The 26,935-nt window shown below is 46.3% G+C and overlaps 1 protein-coding gene across 2 annotated transcripts; it reads right to left on the bottom strand.

The window, feature by feature from the left end:
* Nucleotides 1–265: 265 nt before the first annotated feature.
* Nucleotides 266–26,935, bottom strand: fgd1 (FYVE, RhoGEF and PH domain containing 1). 2 transcript variants are annotated; one of them, XM_062459818.1, is made up of 17 exons: nt 25,704–26,935; nt 12,027–12,257; nt 11,572–11,770; nt 10,653–11,382; nt 9,944–10,182; nt 9,348–9,504; nt 7,852–7,990; nt 7,377–7,435; nt 6,829–6,975; nt 6,641–6,733; nt 6,255–6,334; nt 6,029–6,059; nt 5,753–5,854; nt 5,470–5,598; nt 5,102–5,260; nt 4,769–4,915; nt 266–4,563 (listed from the first exon to the last, which is right to left on the bottom strand). In XM_062459818.1, exons 1-17 carry the CDS (start codon nt 25,858–25,860, stop codon nt 4,294–4,296), a joined length of 3,069 nt encoding a protein of 1,022 aa, XP_062315802.1. In that variant the 5' UTR covers nt 25,861–26,935; the 3' UTR covers nt 266–4,293. The 2 variants fall into 2 exon arrangements, with proteins under 2 accessions (XP_062315802.1, XP_062315803.1); XM_062459819.1 differs by lacking the exon at nt 25,704–26,935 and adding an exon at nt 16,847–17,356.

Genomic DNA, 26,935 nt, shown 5'->3' with positions numbered 1-26,935 from the left:
GCCTCACTTCCAATAGAATTGCGTGGTCAATTTGCTTTGACTGGATGGAAAATACAGTAGTTTATTACAGAATCTCGCCAGGCGTTTCATCATCTTCAAACAAGGACAGCTGTTGTGATAGTTCTATACAGCGGTTTTCCTAATGCAAAGTGGTGTTGAATACCAATACATTTTACAAACAGAATATAACCTAGGGATATTTATTTGATGTTATTGTAGATAGATTAAGATAAGTCTCAGCAAAATAACAACCATACTACCAATCTGCTACGTAGTCATCCTTTTATTTCACTTTTTAACCTCATTAACATTTTCATTATCTTGCACAAATGTCATGGGGATATAGACATACAATGGTACCCAGTGGCCTGCCACTAATATAATCAATAGTAATAACAATAATCATAACAATCAGAGAAGAACAGTTATACTCATTCATGTTTACAGTTTAAACCTATACAGTTTTTGTATTCACGAAAAAAGAAAGAATTGTGTCACGGCAATGAAAGTTTGGCTTAGCGAGACTTAACAATAATAATACTTCAAAGCTTTATGTCCAGACAGGCTGCTCTGTTTGACTTGGTCTCAGTGACTCTCATTGGTGTTCATATTGTCATCATATATATATACACAATAAAAGTTAACTTTTTATATTGGTAATGGTCATCTGTCACATTGTATTGTGGCTATATGTATTCCATAGACACTGAATAGTTCGGGCTTTCTGTATAGTTCTGCATGGAGAGGAAGTGGTTCTAGACACAATTCTGTAAAAGTGTGTCAAAAGGCTCTTTTTACAGTATCTTGAACAAGTTAACATGATGTACGGGAGTCAGATGGCTGAGCGGTGAGGGAATCGGGCTAGTAATCCGAAGGTTGCCAGTTCGATTCCCGGTCATGCCAACTGACGTTGTGTTCTTGGGCAAGGCACTTCACCCTACTTGCCTCGGGGGAATGTCCCTGTACTTACTGTAAGTCGCTCTGGATAAGAGCGTCTGCTAAATGACTAAATGTAAATGTGTCTGTGACAACCCCTAGTAAAAGTATGTCTTCCTGGTGGTCTGGACCTCTGAGTTGGTGTGTAGTATAAGATCCCTGCATGCTATAACGCTCTGGTACAGTAAGTGTGAAGTTCAGCCACAGGATGTTTAAATCGGTTTGCATCTTCCTGTAGTCAGGCGTATGTGAGAAATTAGGAGGGTTGGTGTTTGCGTGTTTGTGTGTGTTGTGGGTAGGAGAGATGATAAACTTCAAAACACCTGATTCCTATCTTCACACAGACAGATACTAGACACAGAAACCCCTTGAAGTCACAGGCACGTTCACAGTCAGCCTTTAAAGCTGAGTGACCCGGCTAGACTTCTTTCCTCACTACAATACCTGCAGTTCTTATAAAGGTATGATTATAAAAGTAGCTTTTATAATTGTATAGCCCTGGGGGACACGGGTACTGGAAAAGCTGGATTTGAAAATTAACAGTCAACGAGACACTAGGGATACATTCTGAAAATAGATCCAAACTCATGCATCAAGGAGAAATGAACTGAGACTGTGTGGTACCACTGGATACTCCAAAAGTATGATACAATGGATTCGCCGGTCAAATTTATGCATGTATTTATGAATATTACACACTAAACCAAATTAGCTTGTTTTGATTTTGTAAAAAGAGCTTAGGTAACATAAATAAAGCAAACAATACTATGGAGTAGAAAAAGCTAAAGAAATACAAACAACCACAGAAAAGGCCAAGAGCAGACACAGATTAAAACATACAGGATGACTGAGCATCTCAATCACACGGTAGTGTACCCTAGTATACTTTGGCAAAAGCAGAGGTAACATAGATATCATACAAACAGACTAGGTCTAGTGTAAGGCATGTTTTAGAGTATACCATGGAATGACGGGACGAGAGGGCTTTACAACAAGATACCTTAGCCTGATCTCCCAGCATCTGGAATTATACTGTTGTTGTTTAGAGTTTTTTTTTGGTCTGTGTGTGAGGGAACAGTTGTTTCATTTGTGCCTTGAAGTGACCATGACCCAACAGTCATCCTATTGGACCAAAGCTAAATATATATAATGTAAACTCATGTACTAATTTGCAGATTCATTACCATACAGGGGGCTTTCATAAGTGTTGTTGGCACATTGATGAGAGGAGCTGGCTGAATGGAGGACAAATGCTCACTGGACCACTAATGACACGATTAAGACCTCTCCCACAGATTAGAACTGGTCTCAAGCTATGTCTCTGACAACAGAAAATGATAACAAAGCCATATTCATTAACCAACACAACAATTTGTATTCTTTTTGAATTCACCACATATGTAATAGCAATCATTTAGGGGTGAGATAGAAATTAGATAGGGTGTCCATTGTCTTCCATTGACCAAACACCATTGTTTTCAGACACAGGAGCACAGCAAAGGGGTGACACAAAGACCTGGAGGGTTTTAGTACCCAACAGGAGGCCACCCACATTTCAACTGAAGTCTGATTCAAACTGCACGATAGAAAACACCTAGCCAATATACCCACAAGACTGAGCCTCGTCAGAGAATAAATTATATTTACATACAAATGTTTACCTTTCTTTGTGACCCTCTTGCATTGAGCCGACACAAACACGAGCCCCAGATTCAAAACATCAAATATTTAACTTTTCGCTGTGTTTCATATATATAATATCCTCTGTATTAACTATCAAAACACTCTCAAAAAGGCAGAGATATCACCCACGTTAAAATGATAAAAACATGTTGTTATTACTCACATCCTTTTCATGTCAATTATCTTTCAAAGCATTTCAATTCAATACTCCAACCACAAGCTCTCTCACTTAAAGCTCACATATTAACACATACATCTCTACTTCACATACTTATCCAGCACCATTAGGTGGAAAAGAGCTTAAAAACATCCCCTGTTTTACCAATGTATTAGTAAGAAAAAAATATTTTTAGGACCCCCACTCACTCTCTTCATCCCAGCACTCTGAATTCACCCAAGTCTTCTAAAAAACTAAATTAGATGTAATCATTGCTCTGCTCCTCCAGAGGATGTGGCTGTAATACTCCTCGGTCCCACTGGGGGGCGGAGTGGTTGCCGGAAAAAATTGTCTGTTTCAGAGGGATTATGTTTGGGACTGTAGATCATGACAGGCACTAAATAATTCCTCAGACTTCAGAGAGGCTCCTAAATCCATCTATTCAAGACTGAATGTGTGTTATTTGCAGATAATTTTGTGGGGAAATTCTGAACAGTAATTCTAGTGCATATATGCAAATAAAAAGGTGGGGTAGGTTTAGAAGGGTCTCTTTTGACAGTTCAAACTGCATTTAAAATGTATCTCATTCAGCCTTCTTGACAGTCTTAGAGCATCCATGTGGTATCAACCCCTTGCTCAATGTCCTTCTTTCATGCGAAACAGTTTGCTAGGTTGAAACCGCTAACCGCGGTCCAAACAAACTGAAAATGTTTTGGTTCCATTCAAGGTTCCGGATTCCATCTATCCAGGCCAGGAGGAGCCTGGAGACTCTCACACTTCCTACCACAGGGGTAAGAGAATGACAAAGTGAGAGGCCATCTTGTCTTCACTAGCTCTGCTGGAATCTCTCAGAGTTCAGTCAGTCTGCTAATAGGTAGCTTTTAGTCCAACATCTTACCACAGCCGTGTCCATGTCCTACCTCCAGCTTACTGAGCAGGAGGATGCGCTCAGCTTGTACCATCATTCTCCATATGAAGAGATAATATCACCTTCCTCAATGGGAACAAGTAAACAAACACTCACCACTAAAAGAAACCAACCACTTGTTTAAAAACATCACAGAGAGAGAGAGAGAGAGAAAGAGAAATGGAAGTTACTGAGAGTGTCTAGACCCACAATTCACTTTGAAATGTCCGACGGTAGGTAACTGATGCGGTTCAGTGTGACGCATATCTTCATAAGGTTGTTATTAATATTTCTTCTTTTGTAAGGGAGTGCACACTTTTGGCAGGTTTGGCAAACACTGGTCACTCACAAGATGAGTAATACATTGAGAAACGTATCTGTAATATTTCATGCAACTGACCACTGACATTAAATACGGAGAGAGTTGTGTTAGAATGTCTGTGTAAGAGCTTGTGTATCTATTTTAGTGTTACTGTGGGTCTGTGTGTTTGTAATTGTTTTGGGAGAATGTATCAAACTGTGCTGTGTGTACTATGTGCTGCTCTTATGTATATAGTCTGTATGTGTAGAGTTTACACATTATATAACACTGCTCTTCCTCTCCCACTAATCACGTATTTTCCCCTGAAGCCAACAGCTCCTCCCCTTCCTCCTCAAGTGCTTCTGTGATTGAACCGTGAATCTGTAGCTCCTCCCCTCTGCCAGCCCGTGATAGGACCTCCATCCAGCGGCGCTGAAGCTCTTCCCCGTCGGCGCTGAAGTACAGGGTCAGGTGACTCTGGCTGATCTTGAAGGCGTTGCGGCGCTCCAGGCGGTCACATGACTCGGGGAGGGAGACCTCAAACCCGATAAGAGGAACGCTGCGCTGAGCTTTGACATCCTGAGGGAGGGGGGACACGAGGAGAGGAGGAGGGGGTTGAGAAGTGAAGGAGGGCAGGAGGAGAGGAGGAGGGAGGTGAGAAGTGAAGGAGGGCAGGAGGGCAGGAGGAGAGGAGGAGGGGGACAGAACAAAACACACAGGTGAGAGATGTTTCCCAGAGCATTTGAAGGTTTTCAGGATTAACGTTAACATCAAACAGGTTTACCTGTGGAGCTCCGTAGATATAGAGGACCAGCGGTTCGTTCTCTGGGATGACGAACCACGCCTTCTGCCAGCTCCGCCCGGAGCCCTTCTCCATGTGGTGCAGGAAGCTGCACAGCACACTGTTCTCTGCGGCCAGCGAGGCCTGCTTCTGCTCAGCACAAAACCAAACACCACAACGGTTTCATTGGAATAGAGGGATCTCAAATTAAATCCAACTTTAAATCGAATACAATTTGCTGGAAAAAGCCATCATTTTGTCAACTCTTCAATATAAAAAGGAAATCGTAGACAACAAATGGAGGACCTTAGTTGTCTGTGAGCAGGGTCTACTGACCTCCAGGATTGAGCGTCGTCTGTGGGTGCTGCTGCTCAGACAGGCGGGGGAGGGTGGAACGCCTACCAGCGTGGTGTAGCAGTCCACACACACACGGTTGGCACGGTTGTTGTCGTACGACAGGCGGGCGCGGAACTCGGAGCACTTCCCACACACCACCTGGAACGCACAGACAGGAAGTGGCCGATATTCATGAGCTGCCTCAGCTTGAGGACTTGTAAAACCCCTCGCAGTTTTTCAGATAAGCTTGTCTCTCAACGCAAAACCAACCACCCCTTGTCTGCTCAAACCACTGTGCTGCCTAGCAACCACCCATCCGCCAATCCGTGACAGTGTGATACAAGAACAGATATGGAGGATGAACTTACGTGTCCACAGGCTTTGCAGTGGTGGCGTCTCTTAGTGATAGAGTTGAAGGGTTCCTGACACTTCATACAAAGAGTCACCTCCTTCTCTCTGATGGGAGTTGGAGCCCGCTGCCCAAGCTCCATGCAGTTCTGAACCAGCCCACAACACAGGAAGTGTCAGGCATGGCAACACATCAAATAACCAATCAAATGATTGATGTATATGTCTGAGCGTGTGTGTGAAAAAGACAATATGGTGAGACAATATTTGGAAATGGACAGGGTGTGTGTGTGTTTGTCTTACAGGTGAGTTGGGCGGGGTGCAGTCCTCATCGCGGAGGGAGCAGTTGAGATGTCTGAAGGTCTCCAGGGTCTGCTCATGTCTCTGAATAGTGGTCTGAATGGCCTGGGGAAAGAGGCGTTAACAGGAAACGGGTTACTAAAAAGGAGAGGAAACAGGAAACTAGAACAAGGAGGAAGGGTCTAACAGGAAACAGTTAAATAGGATGCCAAACCTCCAAGGTAAGACGAGGAAGTTGGTGTGTTTACAAGGTTGTACAGCTAGGTTTATTGTCATTACCTGGATCCAGTCTTTCTTCTCTTCCTCAGTTCTGCACAAAGGAACATACAGAGGGCTTTGCTATCATGTCATTGGACTCAACTTTTAAATAAAATCTCAACTTTTAAGGACCACTTCCAGCGGCTGTGTTTTTCTTAATGTTTTTCTTCTTAACTCTTTACACAATGTTGTTAAGATTATATAAATCTAATTGAATAGTTCAACAGTGTTGTTCTGGTTAACTCACCTGGCCTGCAGTTCTAGCGAGCGCTGTTTCCCAGATACCAAAAATGTCCGTGGGACATTGAGACTGCTGGTCTCCTTCAACTGTAACACACACACACACACACACACACACACAAACATACACACACACACACACACAGACACACAGACACACACATACACACAGACACACACACACACACACACACAGGAAATGACTGGTCTGACCACAGCTATTTAGTACTGTTTCTACAGAAAACAATCTAACTCAGACAAACTCTCACACTGTCAGCCTTGACCACTTACTATATCTTTCTAACTGATCAAGTCAGCAACATACCAGTCAGCTATAAATGAGACAGACATGAGACAGAAAGAGGAACAGCCATTGACTGGATCAGGGCCTACCTCCATTCCATCCACATCAATACGGGCTCTGACACCAAACTTCTGACCAATCAGCCTCAGTTTAGGAACACAGTAGAGCAGCCTATCATTGAACTGCAGAGAGTGAATGAGAATGTATTAAAATGTTCAAACAACAAGAAAGATCACTTGATTGGTAGCGTTTGCATTGTCTTTTTGGTGTTCCTCACCAGGATGAGATATCTGTCCTGTGAGGTGCCGTTCTTGGCCGACAGCTTGAGGATGTGACCCTCCTTGATGAGCTCATTGGTGGGGTTGACAATGTCCTCCTCCCCGCCTAGCAGCTCATACACCTTCAGCAGCTTCCTCATACGCTCCTGGAACACACACACACACACACATACATACACTTAAACACACATCTATACAAAACATCAAGACCCTTAAGGAACTGTGAAATGTTCTTTAGAAAGTGCGGTTGATCAGATCATTCAGATAGGTCATATTTATTTTCGGTGAACCACATTCTTCACAGCTAAGATGAGAAGGAAGGGACACCACCCAGTAAACAACTCTTAATTATAGACCTTCAACACCTACCACACGCTAACGAATGCAGAGTGCGCATATCTCTAATTACTAACGGATGCTAGATGACAGCCAGGCAGCTCTGGGAGAGTTTAATCTGGTCTGACTGTAGGCTAGGCTGAGACGGCGTGGTGACAAAAAGATGATCGTTTGGTGTGGTCTGGTGGCGGCAGTGTGTGAAGCGACTCACCATCTTCCTGATGGCGGCATTGGAATGCTCTGCTGCCGTGGCGATCAATTCTAGGGATTCTAGAACAAAGTAATGGTGTACAGTATTATTACCACAAAACTGTTAATACTACAGTGCTGCTACTGTATATTCCTACTGCAGTTAAGACATTTCAATACAACAGTTCAAAGTACAAAGACTGGGGCACAATTCAACCCTTTCATACAGTGCATTAACATGGCTTGATTTAATTCTCGCTACAGTGCTCTTTAAGAATATGCTCCTTAGAAGTGCTCCTTGGAAGGACCCTAGCCCCAGGGCAGCTGCTGGCCAAGAATTCTGCATTCACAGAACATACAGCCTTGTCCGGTCACTCCCAGCACACTGGACCGAGACATGATGTGAGTGCTGTGTGTGTGTGTGAGAGAGAGATACAGAAAGAGATAGAAAAAAAAGAAAGTAATTTGTGCGAGCACTCATGCATTAGGTTGCTCACTCTGAGCGTCTTTGAAGTCGTCTGCGTCCTCAGGGAGTCTGTGCAGGTAGTCCTTCAGAAGGAGCTCGTAGCGAGGAATCCTCTGCACCGGCTCCAGCATGTGGTGCTGCAGGGTCAGATTCCCACAGCGCTCCTCTCTCTGCAACACACACACACACAGGCAGGCACACACACAGAAACACACACACACATGCAGGAGCACACATGCACACAAGAAACAGAATGCGATATTAGAACACACTCCCACACACAACAAAAATAAATCAATTTCATAACTAGCATGGAAACCTTCCTAAGCCGAGCATGGAAGAGAGAGCGAGGGAGTGATAATGAGAAAAAGGAAAAAGAAAATCACACAAAAAATCTATAAATCATGGCAACCCTGTGGTAACAAAGAGCTGCCAGTTGATCGTGTAGGACACAGGGCTCCTGGACCCTGACACAGGGCTCCTGGACCCTGACACAGGGCTCCTGGACCCTGACACAGGGCTCCTGGACCCTGACACAGGGCTCCTGGACCCTGTCTTCCTCCTCCAGAGCTCTCCAGGTACACATGCCCGGCTGCTGAGGTAGGATGGAGTTCAAAGATCTAAACCATGTTAGTATTCTTCTGGAGCACAGAGCGATGGAAGGAAGGAGCAGAGAGGGTGTTTGAAGTTGGTGAGAAAGCCATTAGTATTCCACAGCTTGACTGGAAATCCTCTGGTGCACACATACATACCCTCTCCCAATCTCACCATCAAAACCCAGAAAATAGAACGGCTATTATTCCAATTCTAACCTTCACCATGATGTAGATTTTGGTTTCCAAATGAGCTCACAGAGACCAAGAGGGACACAGAGAGAGAGAGAGAGAGAGAGAGAGAGAGAGAGAGAGAGAGAGAGAGAGAGAGAGAGAGAGAGAGAGAGAGAGAGAGAGAGAGAGAGAGAGAGAGAGAGAGAGAGAGAGAGAGAGAGAGAGAGAGAGAGAGAAAGAGAGAGAGACACACACACACAGACACAGACACGGACACACAAACAAACCACACCAGCCTGCGGTTTCCTATTATTCATCTTTACAAGCGTGAAGATGGCCGACCCCAGCTGTGACACCAGATGAGAAGATGCACCTGGGGCCAGGAACACTAGAGGTGTCCTTGATTTAGCTTCTCAGGCACAACAGAGCCAAAGGACCGGACACAAACAGAGCAAGCCTGCAAGCAATTTGAACCGAATCAAGTGCATAGTTTGTCCTTATTCTTTTTCTTTACTGAAGAAGAAAAGACAGCCATGACAGGTTTATTACCCTAACCCAAAGTCAAGCTAACGGACAACTATGTCAAACATCTGAGATATGGGTGAACCTGTCCTTGTTTACTAGACAGGCCAGAGGTCAGGGTCAGGGGTCAGGTGGCAGGGGTCAGGTGTTAGGGACCAGCCAGCTGACCTGAATCTGACTATGCGCCGGAGACTGCTTCAGTTGTGTCATGGTCAGAACAAGAAGGAGGAAGCTGTACCTGGATCTCATGGACGATGACCTTGAATTGGGAGGATCTCTCCATCCAGGTGTTCACCAGCTCCATGGCGCGGTCAAAGTTCTTCACGTACTCCCCGTACATCTTCAGGAAGGGAGCCAGCTTCTGGAGGATGTCTCCGATCCGCGGGTTCAAGTCCCTGGAGGGGAAGACAGAGGGGTCAGGACAGAGCAGGACAGGGGAGGCTGTGTGTGTGTGAGCTGGTGTGTGAGAGACTGCGTGTGTGTGTGTGTCTTTGTAAGCATGAAGAAACTCTCTGTCCCTGTAAGGAATGTAGGAGATGGGAGGGCTGTGAGTTTGGCCCCAAGTCAAAAGTTCTCTCAAGGTCAGAGGTAACTAGCTCTGTTGTTTTGTATGTGCGTGTGAGTGTGTGTGTGTGTGTGTGTGTGTATGTGAGTGTGAGTATGAGTGTATGCACCATGCATACATGAGTCTGTGCATCTCTGTGTGTTTGTCTGTTGCTTGTCTATTGCACCTGAGGGTACAGTATGCAAGTGTGTACGTGCATGGGTTAATTGTGGGTCTGTGTGTGTAGAAGAGTGTATTTATGTGTGTGTGTGTGACAACAACTCCCTCACCACTCCTCCATGCGTTTCTGCAAGGCTGGCAGCAGGAACTGCTGGTGGAAGCAGTAGATGGAGCAGATGTTGGAGAAGATGCCGGTGACCACGTCGCAGGGGAAGGAGGCGCGGGCGCGGGCCTCCTCCAGGAGACGCCCACAGAACACCTGGTCCAGGAGGTGCAGCTTGGACACGTAGGCCCGCTCCGTCTGCAGGAGCTCATTGGCTATGTTGAACACCCTCTGCTGGACCGACAGCTGGAGGAGGGAGGGACACCCGGAGGCAGACGTAAACACAAACGCAGACATTTGAGGAAATTCAGGGACACCCACACACGGAAAAAACGCGCACATTAGGAAAGTGGGTCATTATTATAACCTTTTGAACGCTTTAAGCGACGCAAATTACTGAGGAAACATTGACGTTGTGCATAGCTCGGATTCTCCGGGGTCACATTCCAACTGACGCCTGACCTTACTCCGTATAACAGCTAGAAACACTTCTCTACATCCGCTGTAATTGCATGTCTGTCGCAACCTGTCTGTCGTGCCTCAGTGAGTTATAGCACTGCTTACACTCACTTACACCCTTTTACCCAATTTACTATGGTTCTACACTTTCACTATCAATTTAGCTAATTCTTCTACAAATAACAGCTCAGTCTTCTCTTGTTTTCCCTTTTCCAAGCAGACATATTTTCCTTTCCTCTTGTCTCGTTCCAGCTCACCTCGACAGAGTCTTGTCTGTTGGCTGGGGGGGGCACGAGGGCCAGGGTGTTGAGCTCTGTCTCATCCCCGCTTCCCTCCTCCAGGTCGCTATCCCCCTCCGAGTCCCTGCCCCCCACGGCCAGCGCCCCCTCCCCTCCCAGGCCCTCGGCATAGCCACAGGAGGAGGACGAGGAGAGCCGGGGCAGGGTCAGGGCGGGGCTACAGGGGTAGATGACCCGGTCCTCGTCTCCGGCGAAACACAGCTCCTCGCTGTGGGAGGGGGAGCTGATGCTGTCGATCCCACTGTCTCGATTGGCCAGCTTGCCGTCAGACTGCGGGGCGGGGAGGGACAAGTGTTCGGAGGGGATATCTGATTGGCTGCAGGACTCGGCGGGCTCCCTCATCTCCATGGTGTCCAAGTGCTTCTCGGAGGCGCTGTAGCCCGACTCCATCGACAGGCGCTTCTCCGAGCAGGACGCCGCCAACTCTTCATCTTCATCATCATCGTCAATATCATCACGGTTATCCTCCCCTGTCTCCCCCACCACCCCTCCCTGCAAACCCTGCTCCTCCTCCTGAGCGAGACCCAGGGGGTTCTGGGAGGGGGGCTCGGCTGAAGGGGGCTCAGGGGAGGAGCATGAAGGGGGTGTGAGTGGAGCACTTGCCCCTCCTCCTCCTGCCCCCTGGGAGTCTGGGACTCTGGGAGTGCACATCCCCCCAGTGATGTCTGGCACCACAATGATCTGCTCCCTGGAGAACACACACACACACACATAAAGGGTTAGGTTAAAGGGTTGGTTTCCCGAACACAGATTCATTGTAGATCTTGTCAAGTACAGGTTAGCAAAAAGCCTGGACTCTATAGAAAGTGATCCGCAGTGCAGCATTCGGACTGATCTGGAGCAGGGCAGCTGTCTCAGCACACCGATCAGATCTCACCTCTCAAACTTCTCGATGAGTGACAGCACGCAGGTGGGGGAGGAGCTTCCCTCTGCGCGTGGCAGCGGGCCCCGTGGAGCGCGGGGGTCGGCGGGGAGGGGCCTGGAGGGCGGAGGAGGGGGGAGGGGCTTGTCCGGGGCACGGGGTCGAGGGCGGGGCTGGGCTCCCTGCTGCTGGAGGTGAGGGGGCTTCGGGGGCACTGGGGGAGGGGAGACAGACACATGATCAATGACCTGTGTCTACAGTGTGTGTGTGTGTGTGTATGTGTGTGTCTATGTGTACCTATCTGTCCGCTAAATTGAGTTATCTGACCGCAGCGAAATCTTCTTCATAAATATGAATGATATAATGTGATTCTGTTCCAATTCTCTATTAATCTTCACTCAGCTACGCTACTGCTACTCTAATGCTATCCTTTCCAGACAGTAGTTTCCAGTCCTCCCCAGCACACCTACCTTGTGGTTTGGGCCCAGGTAAGGGGGGCCGGGCCTTGGGTGCCATGGCAGGGAGCTCTGGTGCTCCACTGCTGCTGGAGCCGTTGCAGTGTCCAGGATCCAGGGGTCCCGGGTCCGAGCTGAGGCGCTGGGGGCCATCGTGGGAGGCGTCCTGGTCCTGGGGAGCCAAGCACGGGTCTGGCTCCAAGGACAGACTCTTAGTCAGCAGCCTGGGACTGGAGGAGGAGGGGCCTGGGGGGGGGGCAGGGGGAGGAGGAGGAGGAGAGGGAGAGGGAAGAAGGGAGGTGAGGAGAAAACATGTCAATGATGGATGCCATCTGTGCTGTCCTCACGTTGCGGGAGCCGTCAAAGACATGCAAACCTTGCTCACAATGTCATTTAAGCACCGCCCACATCTAATGAAGATAAAGATGCGGACACTAAGGGGACCTGACTTTTGGTAGGTCAGGTGCACAATGTATGTGTGTGCTGTAAAAATTGCCTAGCTTCAGACAGTGTTGTGATATAGGTGTGTTTGCATGTATATAACGGTGTGTGAAAAAGCGTGTGGAGGAAATGAGTGAGGCACTGACAGAGAGAGAGAGAGCGATACATAGAGGAATGAATGAAGGTGTTATCATAACCCAGAGTGGTCAGCTGATGAAAGAGAGATGCAGGCCTGGCAACCATCGTTAACCTAGCCAGTCTGTCTGTCTTGTCCTCTTAACACAACTGATGAATTCCATGTGACATGACAACCAACTGGTACCTATTGGTGCAGCCGGGAAGGGGGGCCTTGGGGGGGGTTCTGAAATGAGTTCCACATGCTCTGCTAAATCTGTCTGCTCTGTCTGTCTCTCTCTCTGTCTCTCTCTCTCTCTGTAGCAACAGGCCTGGAGCTCTCTTCCAGCCTCTCTCCATCTCACTCGGTTTCTACCTCTCTTTCTCTACCTCCCTCACTCTATCTCTCTACCTCTCACACTACCTTTCTCTCTCTCTCTCTCCCCTCTCTCGGTCTCTCAAGCTCTCCCTATGCTTCTCTCTCTGTGTCTCTCTCTCTCTCCCTGCACCCACCCCTCTCTCTGCATGTCACACTCTTTCTGCCTCTCTCCTTCTCCCTTACTCACTTCTCCCTATACTCTTCTCAGGGCTCCCCTATCCTCTGGATGTTTGTCATCTGTCTGTCTTGTTCATCCTCAGATGTTGAACGTCTGCCTCCCTGACTCAGACCCCACAGGGTCAGTGTTGGATAAGGCACACACACACACTCCCGGATCCAAATACAACACTCTCGATTCCTAGCACAAAAGCAGCTGTAAAAAAACAGCATGGCATAACTGTCACAACAGCAGCAACGACAGTTTGGAGCTGTGGCTCTCTTTTAGCGAGACAGAAGAGAGGTGTAGTGCTTTGCTGATCAGATAACTTGTGGTGCTTTGTGTGCTGTCATCTGTGATTAAACAACTGGTTGATTCGAAGAGAAGGAATACGCCTCTAGATGTGAACGCATTCATAAGCACACACACACCCACACATGCACACAAACACACACAATGTGTCACTTAACATCTCAAGTGACTAACAGTCACAGTCAGCACAAAATCAAGGTCTATAGTTCTGCCCACAAACTCAGAGTTTACTTTCCAGTACATGTTCAAACTTCCAAATGTGTATGATATAACAATATCTGTCCTCCTACAATATCTTATTTGCCTGTTCTGTGATATTCTGTTACAACAGAACACAAAATTAGGGAACCATTTAAAGTGATTAAATAAGTAAATGTGGGATCTACTTGGGGGAATATTTGCATTATAAAACTGCCCACAGTCTTATGGGGACTCTTGGGAGGAATTCCCAGATCCTCTTCTGGGAAGGAGATGAGTGGAGTGCGGAGTGTGGGCATTGTGCAGCTCCTCCAGTCTGCAGCACACATGCTTGTGTGTGGGGTACCCATGAGGAATAATGAAACCAAACTTAGTAGAGTAGAATGAATGAGTTCATCCACAGCCCAGAAGTGTGGAGCTGAATGAAACATGCGACAGTTCGCTCACACAGAAGCGAAAAGGGTTTCCAACAGAAGGTTCGTCAATGAGACAGAAAAACACGAGATAGCATCTGTGCTTTTACATTTACATTTAGTAGACGCTCTTATCCAGAGCGACTTACAGTAAGTACAGGGACATTCTCCCCCAAAGCAAGTAGGGTGAAGTGCCTTGCCCAAGGACACAACGTCATTTGGCACGACTGGGAATCGAACTGGCAACCTTAGGATTACTAGCCCGACTCCCTCACCGCTCAGCCACCTGACTCCCGCTTTTCATCGCCAGCTGAATGGAAACCTCAAGATGGTGATTTCATACAGGCAGGATCACACAAACACTTTCTTTAGAATATTTCAAACTATAAGCTATTGTGTAGGAAATACTGTACACCTGACACAATGAGATTGTGTTCAATCCTGTTGAATGAACACACGTCAGGAAAGCACTACTGTATAAGAATCATACTAACAATCTATTCTAGTATTTGATGTAAATACTGTAACCTGTAAGCCCTCACAAACTTAGCCAAACCCCATAGAATGTCACCGCAGATACAATGTTGGTAACCCAACCTGCCAGACCACAAGATGTTGTTGTGGCATGTAGCTGTACACTTATCTTCTGTTGTGATCAGCATGACACACTGCCAATCACCTCCTGATCGATGCCTACATTCTGCTGACAATCGGCTGTCTCCCTTCTTCCTGGTTGCCTCCTGAAATATTCATGAAAGCGTCAATGCATGCACGCTATTGATTAAATTGACGTGCATCTCACAAGCATGGCGTCCTGAACAATGCTCCGATCTAGAGCAGAGAGGAGGCTTGGAACCCCCGACTCTTGATAAAGTACCCCTCCCTAAAGAAGAGTTCTGAACTCAGTACATCCCTTAGACCACAGGAATGTCCCAATGGAGGAAGCTTGGGTTCAGCACCTTAAAAACATGGGTCTGAACCCCATGCGGCACAACAGGATTCACATTGGGCTCCGTGAACTCGGAGGTCATGGGAAAAGATAATGACAGCATCCTGACAGAAAACATGTGACCGCTGACAAACCTCCAGTCTGGAAGCCGCATATAAATGGGGGTTTTTCTTTCTTAGTTTGTCTTAGTGTATTCTATTTTTATGATTGTGATATTTTTATCTTCATCATAGCTGACTCAGACAAGTGATCAAGAACGGCCTCCCTAAAGCAGCATCCTGTGATCTCTCAAACACAGACAGTCTGACTTCCTGCTTCTCATCTCAGCTGCATAGGATTCTGTAAATAACTCCCATTTAACTATGGACACACTCTGTAGGATTTAGAAAAAGCAAACAATCCTATATTGTCAGATTCCAGTTCACAACGGCATGAAAATACAAGCTTGACCAATGCTGATCTTCACTCTATCCTCAGCAAACCCCTGGGAGAGGTGATTATTAGAACATGCTTCACCTACTGAACATGGTTGACCCAGAGTCCTCTAAAAGATAAATCACCTGAGGAATGATGAACCTGGAGAAGACTGAACCTTAAGAACTTAGATTGCCTCAAAATGATCTAAACTGCCAGGGGAACATGAACATTCACCCCTTATTTGAAAACATGAAATTTAAGATAAAGAATACACAACACAGATCATACTGTGGAATGTACAGGCACTCTGTCAGTCAGTGAACATGAATCCCCTGCAAAACAACATCCACTCCAACCGAACCACAGCTTGCTTCCAGACCACCAAAGCACCGCAAGGCTGACAATCTTCACACGTTTCACAGCAACGACTTAACATTTGTCACCAATAGAAATGGGCTATGCCATTCACCAGGGGGAGGGTGCGAACGATCGGGTGTTGCGCAACCCTGTCACAGGGGGACGTGCCACAGTGTCCATGTAGACGGGGGTTCTGAGGCAGCCACCCTCTCCTGTTCACAGTCACAGCTCCCGACCCCCTGACACACCCACTAGGCTCCAGTGTACACAGGCATGCTCACACTGCAGCTCGACATGGGAATATGCGGCGTAAGGATCCGATCGCTTATCAATAATGAAATATAGAGCCCTGGATCTGCTTGGCACAGGCTTGTCACACACACACAGTCTGACACACTATGGGATACATCCCTGTCATACATAGCTCACATGCCTGCACACCTGGTGCACACACACATACCAATCAGTCAGCAAAGAAATTGGATGAAACAGCCATTGACAACAGATATACACACACAGACTCACACACATACACACAAGTACACACAAAATTACAGTTGCAAAAGGAGACTGATTGAATTGCCCAATACATACATGTAGACTGTATGCACTAACATACATGGCTGCAAACAGTGTTGATGGCGGCACTGCCTTTTAACCCATGGTGGTATTTTATGACACAGCTGTCAATAATCATTTTAAGACAGAGATGGTCAGTTTGCTTTTGAAAATGCTGAGGTGAGCTATACACCCTAGACGAGCTGTCATCCAAACGGAAAAATATATGCAGCTCTGGAACACATTATCGGGTAGAATATCCAGTCTTTTTAACCATGGATATATGATACCCAAATCAATGTGTTTTTATTTATTTTTTGATAAATGTAAGAATATGAGTTCCATTTCCTTTATAAATCATTCACAGTCTCTACCACACTTTACCAAGATAAAATATGGGTGCAGGCTGCATCATCACATCTGGCCGACGCATTACATTCACTGCGGCTAGATGTCGGTCAGTAGGCGCTTTGATTCCTTTGAAATAAGCGATTACTCTGACTAGACAACTGATTGAAGACAATAATAAAACAGACTTACCCCGGAGCACACTGGTTTTATCCATGTACATCGCGCAGCAAAACACAAATCCAGTCATTAAAAAACCCGAACGGGAGACAAAATCCCCCAATCGCTCACACGACGAAATAAGAACTAGCAAAGCGCAATTAAGGCTGTATCTTTTGATTCAATGTCGGCTCCTCTGTCACCAGGCACGAGAGAGTCAGATCACAAAATATAGGTTAAAATAAGTAGGTTAAATGAGATAGATAAGGCAAAAGGGATTGCCCGTCTCATCAAAGCGCCGGGTGGACTGACAGCAGCAGCATCCCTCAGTAGGTCAAACGCAAGGATGAGAGCAGCGTACAATTTTTCCATTCGTTGGTTTACCTATACTACACGATATCCCTGCCAGAATGTAGCATAAAAAGGTGTATCCTTTTTAAACAATTGATAAAGCACCAAGGCCTATGAAGACAATAGTATAAAAAACGAGCACCAAACGGATTAAAAAAACCTTACGCGGCCCCTCCACCCCTCTCCGCCTGTCTCTGCACACACACAGACAGCGGCAGAGCGAGTTGAGCGCACAGTTCTACATGTGGAATCACATGCGATATGACCCCAGCATCGATGCACCCCCTCCCCCCTTTTCGCACACACACACATCCGTCCCTATATCGCTCCCTTTCTCGCATCCCCTACCAATCACGCATCCCAGCACTCTCTCTATTTCAGTTACCTTGACAACAAATTAAAGGGTATCTTTAAGGATTAGGCTACATTGGAATAGAGCACAAGTGGACATTTACCACGCTACCATGAATATGGGTCATATCTGGCTGTAATGTATGGACCTATATCAGCCATGCAACTCTGGAGAAACATTCCATCAAACCTTATGCAATTACAGTATATGTGTAGTCAGTCATACGCTCTTGAAAGAAAAAGGCAGGATAATAAGCTCTGGCTAAAGTGGTTATCAGCTCTGTGGCCCTCTTCATACAGTAACAATCAATACACTCCACTGTCTACCCTCTGCCTGCGCAGTAGTGTCCTCATTTAAACATGTGACCACACCGGGTTGCATAAACATGCCTATTAAACAGCCATGCAGTTGGCCAGTTATACCAAATGTACATAGGCCTACTGTACACACACACACACACACACCCACACACTCACACACACACACACACACGCACACACCACACACAAGGTGAGAAACAGGTTTATATACTGTATCCTACTGGACATAAAAAATCGTATTCCCATACTCAAAATGTCACCATTATATTCTGATAAACACACCAATGTTACGTACCAAAGTGCAAGGGAAATGGATGCAGTGGAATGACTACAAAAACATTCCTCGGTTGACGTGGCGATAACATATTCTTGAATGAGTAACAACCTGTGGACAGAACCTACCTGCTCCGGCACACATTTTGCTATTCTACTATGTGTACGTTCCAAGATGCACACATGTTGGTGTAATGTTTACATTCTGGGATGGCAGATTTCCAAACACATGGGCATTAACAGCCAGTAGTTAGGCTGGTGAAAGGGCCAGCTAATGGTTGACATGTAGAATCACAGCATCCCTCCATTCAGATGTGTTTAGACAAGCAAAAACAAGAAGCTGAGAGCAGGTCTGGGGGACAGACAACATGGCCTAAAGAGGGAAAATATCTCACCCAGTCTCTGGAGGAACCATAATGAGTTAACATTGATAACTTAAAAACACGTCTGTCTGTTAATCTACCCGCCCTATACCCTTCCTTCCTGCTCCCTGCTTCCTTTCCTTTACAACCTATGAGTATCTCCTTTACACTTCTATCCTTCACTTCTTCCATGCATCCACCTACCCTTCCTCCTTCCCTCTATCCCTCCAGCTCTCCGCCCTGCAGGCCTGGCCCTGGTCGCGTTCTGTAAATGGAGTGATTTGGCCTGTGATTTCCCCAGAGAGGAGGCCATCTGGCCCTCTCACCAGGCCCAGCACTCAGGCCCTGACATGCGCGTGCTGTCACAATGGGACTACCACACCACATTAAATGACAAAGACACTCTCTTTCACACCTACTACTGTCCTCACGCACTCTGACATCCCACCAACTGTGACCCCCAACTAGTCAGCACGCATGCACGCACACACACACATACACACACACTTCAAATCAAAAATGACACAATAGAAGAGAAGTAAGGGTGGATTTATTTGCGCCTTGGTGCTGTGTGTATCAACAAATCTGCAATGTAACCCAACCCTGTGATGTCATGGCAGGGTTATGTAAAACAGACTCAGTTTTGGTTATTGATCTCTTGTAGCCACCAACTCTGCTAACCTGTGTGTGTGTGTGTGTGTGTGTGTAATAAGTCTGTCACCTCTCTACCCCAGTCAAAAACAAATACTAAAAACACCATACATTCTAATGATATCTTCATTACAGTCAGTCTGAGTTCATTATAATCCACCAATATCATACAAAGCACCCCCTGTTACTGGTTAACCCAGAGGCATACCCTTTATTGATTAGACAGCTGCCTTTGCAGAGGGACTGGTCTTTGTGCAGACTACATTTCTAACATCCTGGGTATATTGTGTATGGGTTGTAGAAGAATCAATACACACCTGATCCTTCAACACATTTTTGGAAAAAGCCACAGATATTCAGCTGGGGAACATGGAATGTATGTGTGTGTGTGTGTGTGTGTGTGTTTGTGTGTGTGTGTGTGTGTGTGTGTGTGTGTGTGTGTGTGTGCTGAAAGGAGGCGAGGCCATGACAGGCCTGCTAATAGTTCATGGTTCAGCTCAGCTGTTTGGAAAGACTCAGGGTGAGGAGAGATGGTCCCAGAGGTAGGGAGTATTCTCCCTCCCTCTCTCACCCTGCCCTCCTTCTCTCTCTCCTCTCCTCCTGCTCTTTTCTCTCACACCCCGTTATTCCTACTGCTCTCCTTCTTCTCACCCCAGTCCCTATCCCTCTGTCTTCTTTCCTTCCTCCTGACCCCCCTCGAGTCTGCTCTCTCCTCACCTCAACAAGAACTCATCTCTACAGGAAGTGTTCTCTACTTGGTCGAAAGATAAACACCAAAGCCACACACAAAGACTTACAATAGAAAGTTAATCTTTGCTTCCTTTAGAAGATTGTGCTGATTAGTGGCTGTGATGATAGCCCACTCAACATTCTGATATCTATCAACCCCCAACACACACACACAACCTATCTCAACCGCTAGCATATGTTCTCTCTCTCTCTCTCTCTCTCTCTCTCTTTCTCTCTCTCTCTCTCTCTCTCTCTCTCTCTCTCTCTCTCTCTCTCTCACAGACACACCACGCACACACATCCCAATCAGGCAGAACTAAAGATTCCCTGCAGGGAGTCCAGAGGAAGGGAGGAGTCCAGATAAAGTGTGACAGACAGTCGGCCAGACCAGGCAGTATGAGGGCAGCGAGACAGTACAGACCAGTCTGGTGAAAACTAATGTACAGTAGACACTCAGTACTCTAAAATTTTATGATTGATGTCATAAAGATAGCTTCCTTTCCTACATCTTCCCAACCTTCCCCCTCCCCACCCTGCCCTACCCCTCTGAACTTTTGGAATTCTCCTGAGAGTCAGAGAGACCCCCAGGGACAGTGAATGGGGGCTGCATTTAGTCCTGGTGTTGGGTCTATTCTGGTCCCTGGGTGTGGGGTGATTGGAATGTGACTGCTTTGTTGAGGGCAGAAAGGACCGGAATGTAAGGCTGCTATCTTTAACTTCAGGAGAGCCAAGGAGGTCATTTAGATACCATGGACTGATGTGTGCTTTAGAGGGTTGAATATGTATATTTATCAAGTAATTTCTTTGTTTCATTTAATGTTACTTATTTGAACATGTGCTTTTCATTTGGAGACCAGATCTCATACACCCAGTTAATGTCACACACAAAATCATACATCCTTGGAACACGAAGATTGGAGATCCAATCAGAGTATACACAGTAGATTAGCCTATTACAGAGTGTACATGTCACAGGTTATCCAATCAGAAAGCACATATAGATAAATTACACTCGTAACCAATCATAGGTCTGTGTTTGTGAAGTAAGAAGGGGTTTACAGGGTCACATGTCTTGCATGCTCTTATTGCATTTACTGCTGGGGAGGCCAAGGCCTGTATAGACCGACAGCAGACAGACTGGCTTCATGAGAATCACTTCTGTCTCTCTGTCTTTTCTCCCCTTCTTTCCCACTTTGTCTCTCCCTGTTGATGTCTCCCTATATGAATTTTATCCTCTGACACTCCTGCCTTTCTCGCTCTCTCTCTTGCCCTGCCTCCCCCCCCCCGCCCCCCCTTTCCTTCCCCTCTCCCGACAAGCTGCAGGTGAGTCTATCAGGGTTCATGTTAGGCGTTCTCTCCTTCAGTCCTCTCCTCCAGTGACTGTCTAAACCCTCTTGGCTTGTTTCAGCGGGTTCATGCAGGCTCCTCAACCCCACTCCAGAGATCTAAACCTCCTCTCGCTCCCTCGCTCCTGCCACGTCGTCTGTGGTTCCCCATGGCATGGCACATGCTCGCACACGCACGCACGCACGCACGCACACACAGATACACACACACTCTCTCTCTCTCTCTCTCTCTCTCTCTCTCTCTCTCTCTCTCTCTCTCTCTCTCTCTCTCTCTCTCTCTCTCTCTCACACATACACAGTCTGACACACTGACACAGTCCCCTCCTCCCCCCCTCCCTCTCTTCTTTCCCTGCAGCTGCTGGAGAAGATAGCATTGAAGCAGAGCACACACACATTTCACACACACACACACACACACACGCATAAACTTGCCTGGAAACAACTAATCCACAGTCTGCAGCACATTACTGACATAAACACACAACACCTGGATTAACATGCTGAACACACACAAACAGTACACATCCAAATACATACCCCATACAGCCCTCTAAGATACTGGAGTCAGGTGGCTGAGCGGTGAGGGAATCGGGCTAGTAATCCGAAGGTTGCCAGTTCGATTCCCGGTCATGCCAACTGACGTTGTGTCCTTGGGCAAGGCACTTCACCCTACTTGCCTCGGGGGAATGTCCCTGTACTTACTGTAAGTCGCTCTGGATAAGAGCGTCTGCTAAATGACTAAATGTAAATGTAAAATGTACAGGCTACAGACTACAGACTGCAGACTACAGGCCACAGGCTACAGGCTGCAGACTACAAGCTACAAGCTACAGGCTGCAGGCTACAGACTACAGGCTACAGGCTACAGGCTGCAGGCTACAGACTACAGGCCACAGGCTACAGGCTGCAGACTACAAGCTACAGGCTACAGGCTGCAGGCTACAGGCTACAGGCTGCAGGCTACAGGCTGCAGGATACAAGATATTGAGCTTGTATTGACAGATAGTATGTTACTGCATCTACTTTAAATCTCTCAGATTAGTGATGATAATAAAGTTTGGATGTCCAAAATGGGAAAGTAAACGGTCAAATCCACTTTTTTTGCATGCATGCACGCACGCATGCATACACACACACACACACATATATAAGTATATGCAAAGACCATTATAATCTCTGATCTGTGAGATATTGACTACACACAAACAATATGGAAACAGGCACTTGTGTGTAATATAATCTCTGTAGCAGATGGCTTTTATGTGAAAATGGGGGCGAGCATCGACTTCTTAAAGGGGAGGACCGTCTCGGTTAAAGGCATAGTTCCGGCCCCATTGTTCATGGAGTGAGGTCAGCTGGGAAAAAGAGATTCAGCAAACACTACAGTAGAAAAAGTCTCCCTTACTTAGACTGAGGTAGATACATAACAGACAAACAAAATATGGTCTTGAAAATACATCCCAAAACACCAACACCCACTCTGGTATCGTCCCTGACTACATTGCTGTGGTGTAGATGATATGACCATGTGACTGTGTGTTTGTGAGTGGGGGGGGGGGGGGCTTCCCAGCAGGTCTGAGTTGGTCAGAAGAGACTGCAGCCAGTGGAGTCATATGGATAGAATGTGCATTGTTCTGCTGCATTCAGACTCCTCAGACTCCTGTACTGTGTGTGAGGGCAGCTAATATAAACACAGTGTCCGAGGATCGTATGATGTATTAGCCTATGGGGGGTCAGATGGCTGAGCGGTTAGGGAATCGGGCTAGTAATCAGAAGGTTGCCGGTTCGACTCCCGGCCGTGCAACACAACGTTGTGTCCTTGGGCAAGGCACTTCACCCTACTTGCCTCGGGGGTAATGTCCCTGTACTTAATGTAAGTCGCTCTGGATAAGAGCGTCTGCTAAATGACTAAATGTAATGTAAAATGTATGGAGCTGGCCACGCTACACTGAGGACATGCTGTTTGTCTACAGGCTAAACAGATAGCAGGACTGTAACTGAGCGGTCTCTGTCTGGATGTGTTCCTGGAATTTAATGAATGAAAATTCTGTCTGGAATTGAGCTTGTTCTTTGGTTGTACCCAATTGACTAGAACTGCCTATAAGGTTCTAGTTGCGCTACATCTGTCAACAGGATATGAGCCACAACCAGTTAGTTTGGAGCTGGCTAGGCTGCATGGGAAATACTAGGAGTACAGCAATGCTGCAAAGCGTTAGCTAAGGCCTGCTCTTCTTCTACAACTGCTTTCCTTTCTGTCATGGTTCCGCTGCTCTTCCCTGTGCAGTGAGCCAGTCCCAGACCAGTGAAGACTGACGATTGCCATGGTGATGTCTATAACTTTAGATGTTCCAGTCAGATGGGGACAGACAGAGCTGCTGTTGTCAGCTGGTTGATCTGATCTGACCACCATCACGTGACCGAGACCACTAGGCAAGGAGATGAGGAGGCAATGCTTCAGTAAAAGATAGCTAAGCAGGATCAGTATTTATAAGTTCTTTATGATTTTCTACACACTATAGGGTTTACATGGTCACAATGTCCCAATAGAAAGTGGTAGAATTTGACTGAAAGATATCCGAGCCCTACGCATCCGATCTTCTCCTCTCGAACGCAACTCGACTACATGCTAGGAAAACAGTCAGAGAGTATGATGAGAGTGGTAGACAGGACAGCTTTGAGTGGAGAGATCACACCTCTCAGATTCATGACTCAGGCTGGAAGCCGGAAGGAGAGGTAGGCACAGTTAGGGTTGCCAGCTCTGACTCTGAAGCGGCCAGAGGTTTCACACACTGACTTAGCTTTGACACATGTGCACGTACGTGCACGTTTGCAATATGCTTCCCTTCTCTGACTAGTGATACTCAAATCAGACATATAGATGCAGATGTCATGTGTTATGAGTGTGACAGTTGGCCACCCTGCATAGTAAGGTGTCAAAGTCAGCAGTAGGAAACCACAATGGGTGTGCATTGTTACTGTATCACTGTTGTAGAAGGATTAAAAAGCTGTTAGAGCTGGATATGGATCAGAGTGAGAAAATCATTGTGGGGGTGGTGGGTTTTAATGAAGGTCAGGGAAAGAGGCTATTTCGTTGAGCCCAGCACAGATGCTGAACAGCTAGAAAGATGGTTCAACACAAACACATACACACACACCCTACAACCCCATCTGCCCCATTGTAGCCTCTGTCTCAAGTCATCGTAGTGGACGATCATAACATTTAAAACATCAAGAATGAAAATTCCAAAACGATTAGGAGGTTAAAGTAGGAAATCCCACATCAACATTAAAGGGAGATTAAACATTATTATATGACAGCCAAATATAATCCTCTTGTCTCTAATGGTCAGTTGGTGCATACCCCCACTTCCTTCCACTGTTGAAGTATATGCAGGACATCTACAGCCTGTATATACTGAACATTGGCTTTACTAAGCTGGTATCTAAAAGACCCCTGCTGTCTTGCATGAGATCTGTGTCTCCCTGTTGGCTTGTTGTTTGTGTGGGGGTCGGTGGTAGCTACAGCATGTGGGCCAGATGTTGGGGCTTAGGACCAAGAGGGTCAGAGGGATGCTAGTTCAAATCCTTAGGATAACCCCATGGTTGTGACGGGTAAAATTCCAGTGATACCGAATCTGACCATTCTAAGGTTCCTCCACAGGAGCCACCACACAAAGACCCCCAAAGGTTTGCCATTACAATGCAAACGATACGAGCCTAAATCTCTTAGACGGGTTACAGAAGGGGGGGGGGGGGGGGGGATCTCATGAGGGGAAACGCAGACTTTGTTAAATGTTTTATCCGGACCCTCTCTGCCCTCCCACACAGTCCTTCTTGAGCAGGCCAGGCAGCAGATTGGATGACAAGCCAACGCTGCACACCTCAGTGCTCTCCTCCATCATCTCCAAGCCTTATTGGATTTCACAGTATGGTGCTTGAGTAAACAATGAGCATTGGCAGACACGCGGGGGAATACACACTCAAATTAACACACGAACGGCCAAAGAAGAGCGAAACATCACCTGTGTGTGTTGTGATGTTAACTTGCATGCAATTCAAGACGCACACAGTGTGTGAGTCTCCATGTTTATTCCAAAAGGGGGTTTCTCTCGCTGTCTGTCAACATTGATCAGCTCATCTTAAGTGTAAATTATACAATGACTTTGGAGCACATTTATTATTTGTGTACACCACTCAGATCCCAGGATTATGAATTTGTTTAGATTATATATATTCATAACCTAGACAGCAGCTTTTGGGTGCAAACATGACTGCCCTGGGCATATGCTTCTGTGAATATTGCTTCCTAAGGAACTATTTTCTATGAATGAATGAGAACTTAATATGTCTTGAAACCCCTGCTGGGGACAGTGATAAGGGAACGTTTCATGCTAATGACAGAAAGACATGTTAGTAGGTTTACAGTAGACTGTTCATTACAAAGATAAAGATGTAGAACAGAATACCAGCAACTGTGTATTCTATGAAATTCCTACTGGAACTCACCTATCCTGCGCAGGGGCGGTTGAGGGCTTGGCAAGCCGCTGCTGATGTGGTAGGAGAATCGCATTGTTTTGAACTGGCTCGAGAAGGAATTTTGTGTCTCGGGGGGCATTGGTGGAGAGTAGCTGATTAGAGCGCTTTTAGGTCGGTTCAGCTGCATACCTGGTCACAGTCACACAGGCATACGAGACAGGATGTGCTAATCTCAGTACAATGGGAAAATGGGTTATTGTTATATTCCCGGTTGTGAGATAAATTCTCAAGTAGGCCTATCAGACTCTCAACGGTTTGGCGAGCTTTGCGTCCCCGAGGAAATCACTTGATTTGTGACGTTGTCCCTTCCCGGACTACCGGCTGTGAGGGACAGAATTCCCACCAAACTGTCTTCTTCAGAGAGCAGACTTTCACGGTGTGCTGTATGACTAGAACTTCGATAAACTTCTCCTTGGACGACGTTAAAAGCCATCAAAGTGGTATTAACGTGTTTCCGTTAATGTACCAATAGAGCAACTTTTTACACTTCAAGAATGGCTTCTGTCTACATCCTAGGCTACTACTTACTATTAAAGTCAGAACATCCTATAAGAGAAGAGAATATAATCCAATCCAAGCGTCTGGAAATTACTCCGGTACTGGACGGCAGTTGTTACTGTACATTCTCTTTGAAGTTGGCCACATTGTTGATCCCGAGATTAGTTCAGCGCATCCAACCACATCTGTAAAATCAAAGGGAGAAGTAGCCTAACAAAGTAGCCAGACTAGCCTGTAGTCCTCTGAGTGGCGTACAGTCACAAAAACGCAACGAGCGCTATAACTGACATCCCTTCACAAAACCTCTGATAGAACAAAGTTCTACCACAGTAACATCGGCAACTGGCAATAAAAACATTGCTTCCATGATAGCCTACATGTAATAAACGTAGCCTACATTTTTTACATTAAAAAATGTTGTGGCGACCAACTCAGTAACATCGCTCCCCTGCTATTCTTCACTTTTTTTCCTCCTGAAACGTTTAACCTAAATATGCTAACTCAGCTTCCCTAACCAGATTCAATTGTATTTTTAAACTCCCGACTTGATTTCTTCGACAATTCCAATAACGGTTTCATATCTTTGGAATGCTATATTGCCATCAATAAATCCATGTCCACCGATTTGTTATCCATTGTTTTTGATATAAACTTTCAGCAACTCAAAATGCAATTCCCAAAATGTGTTGAACTTAACCCCCTCC

The sequence above is a fragment of the Osmerus eperlanus genome, chromosome 4 (assembly GCF_963692335.1).
Source record: "Osmerus eperlanus chromosome 4, fOsmEpe2.1, whole genome shotgun sequence".
In the NCBI taxonomy this organism is placed as follows: Eukaryota; Metazoa; Chordata; class Actinopteri; order Osmeriformes; family Osmeridae; genus Osmerus; species Osmerus eperlanus.
Note: the sequence above shows the minus strand (reverse complement) of the source record. Positions and strands in the feature narration are given on the sequence as shown.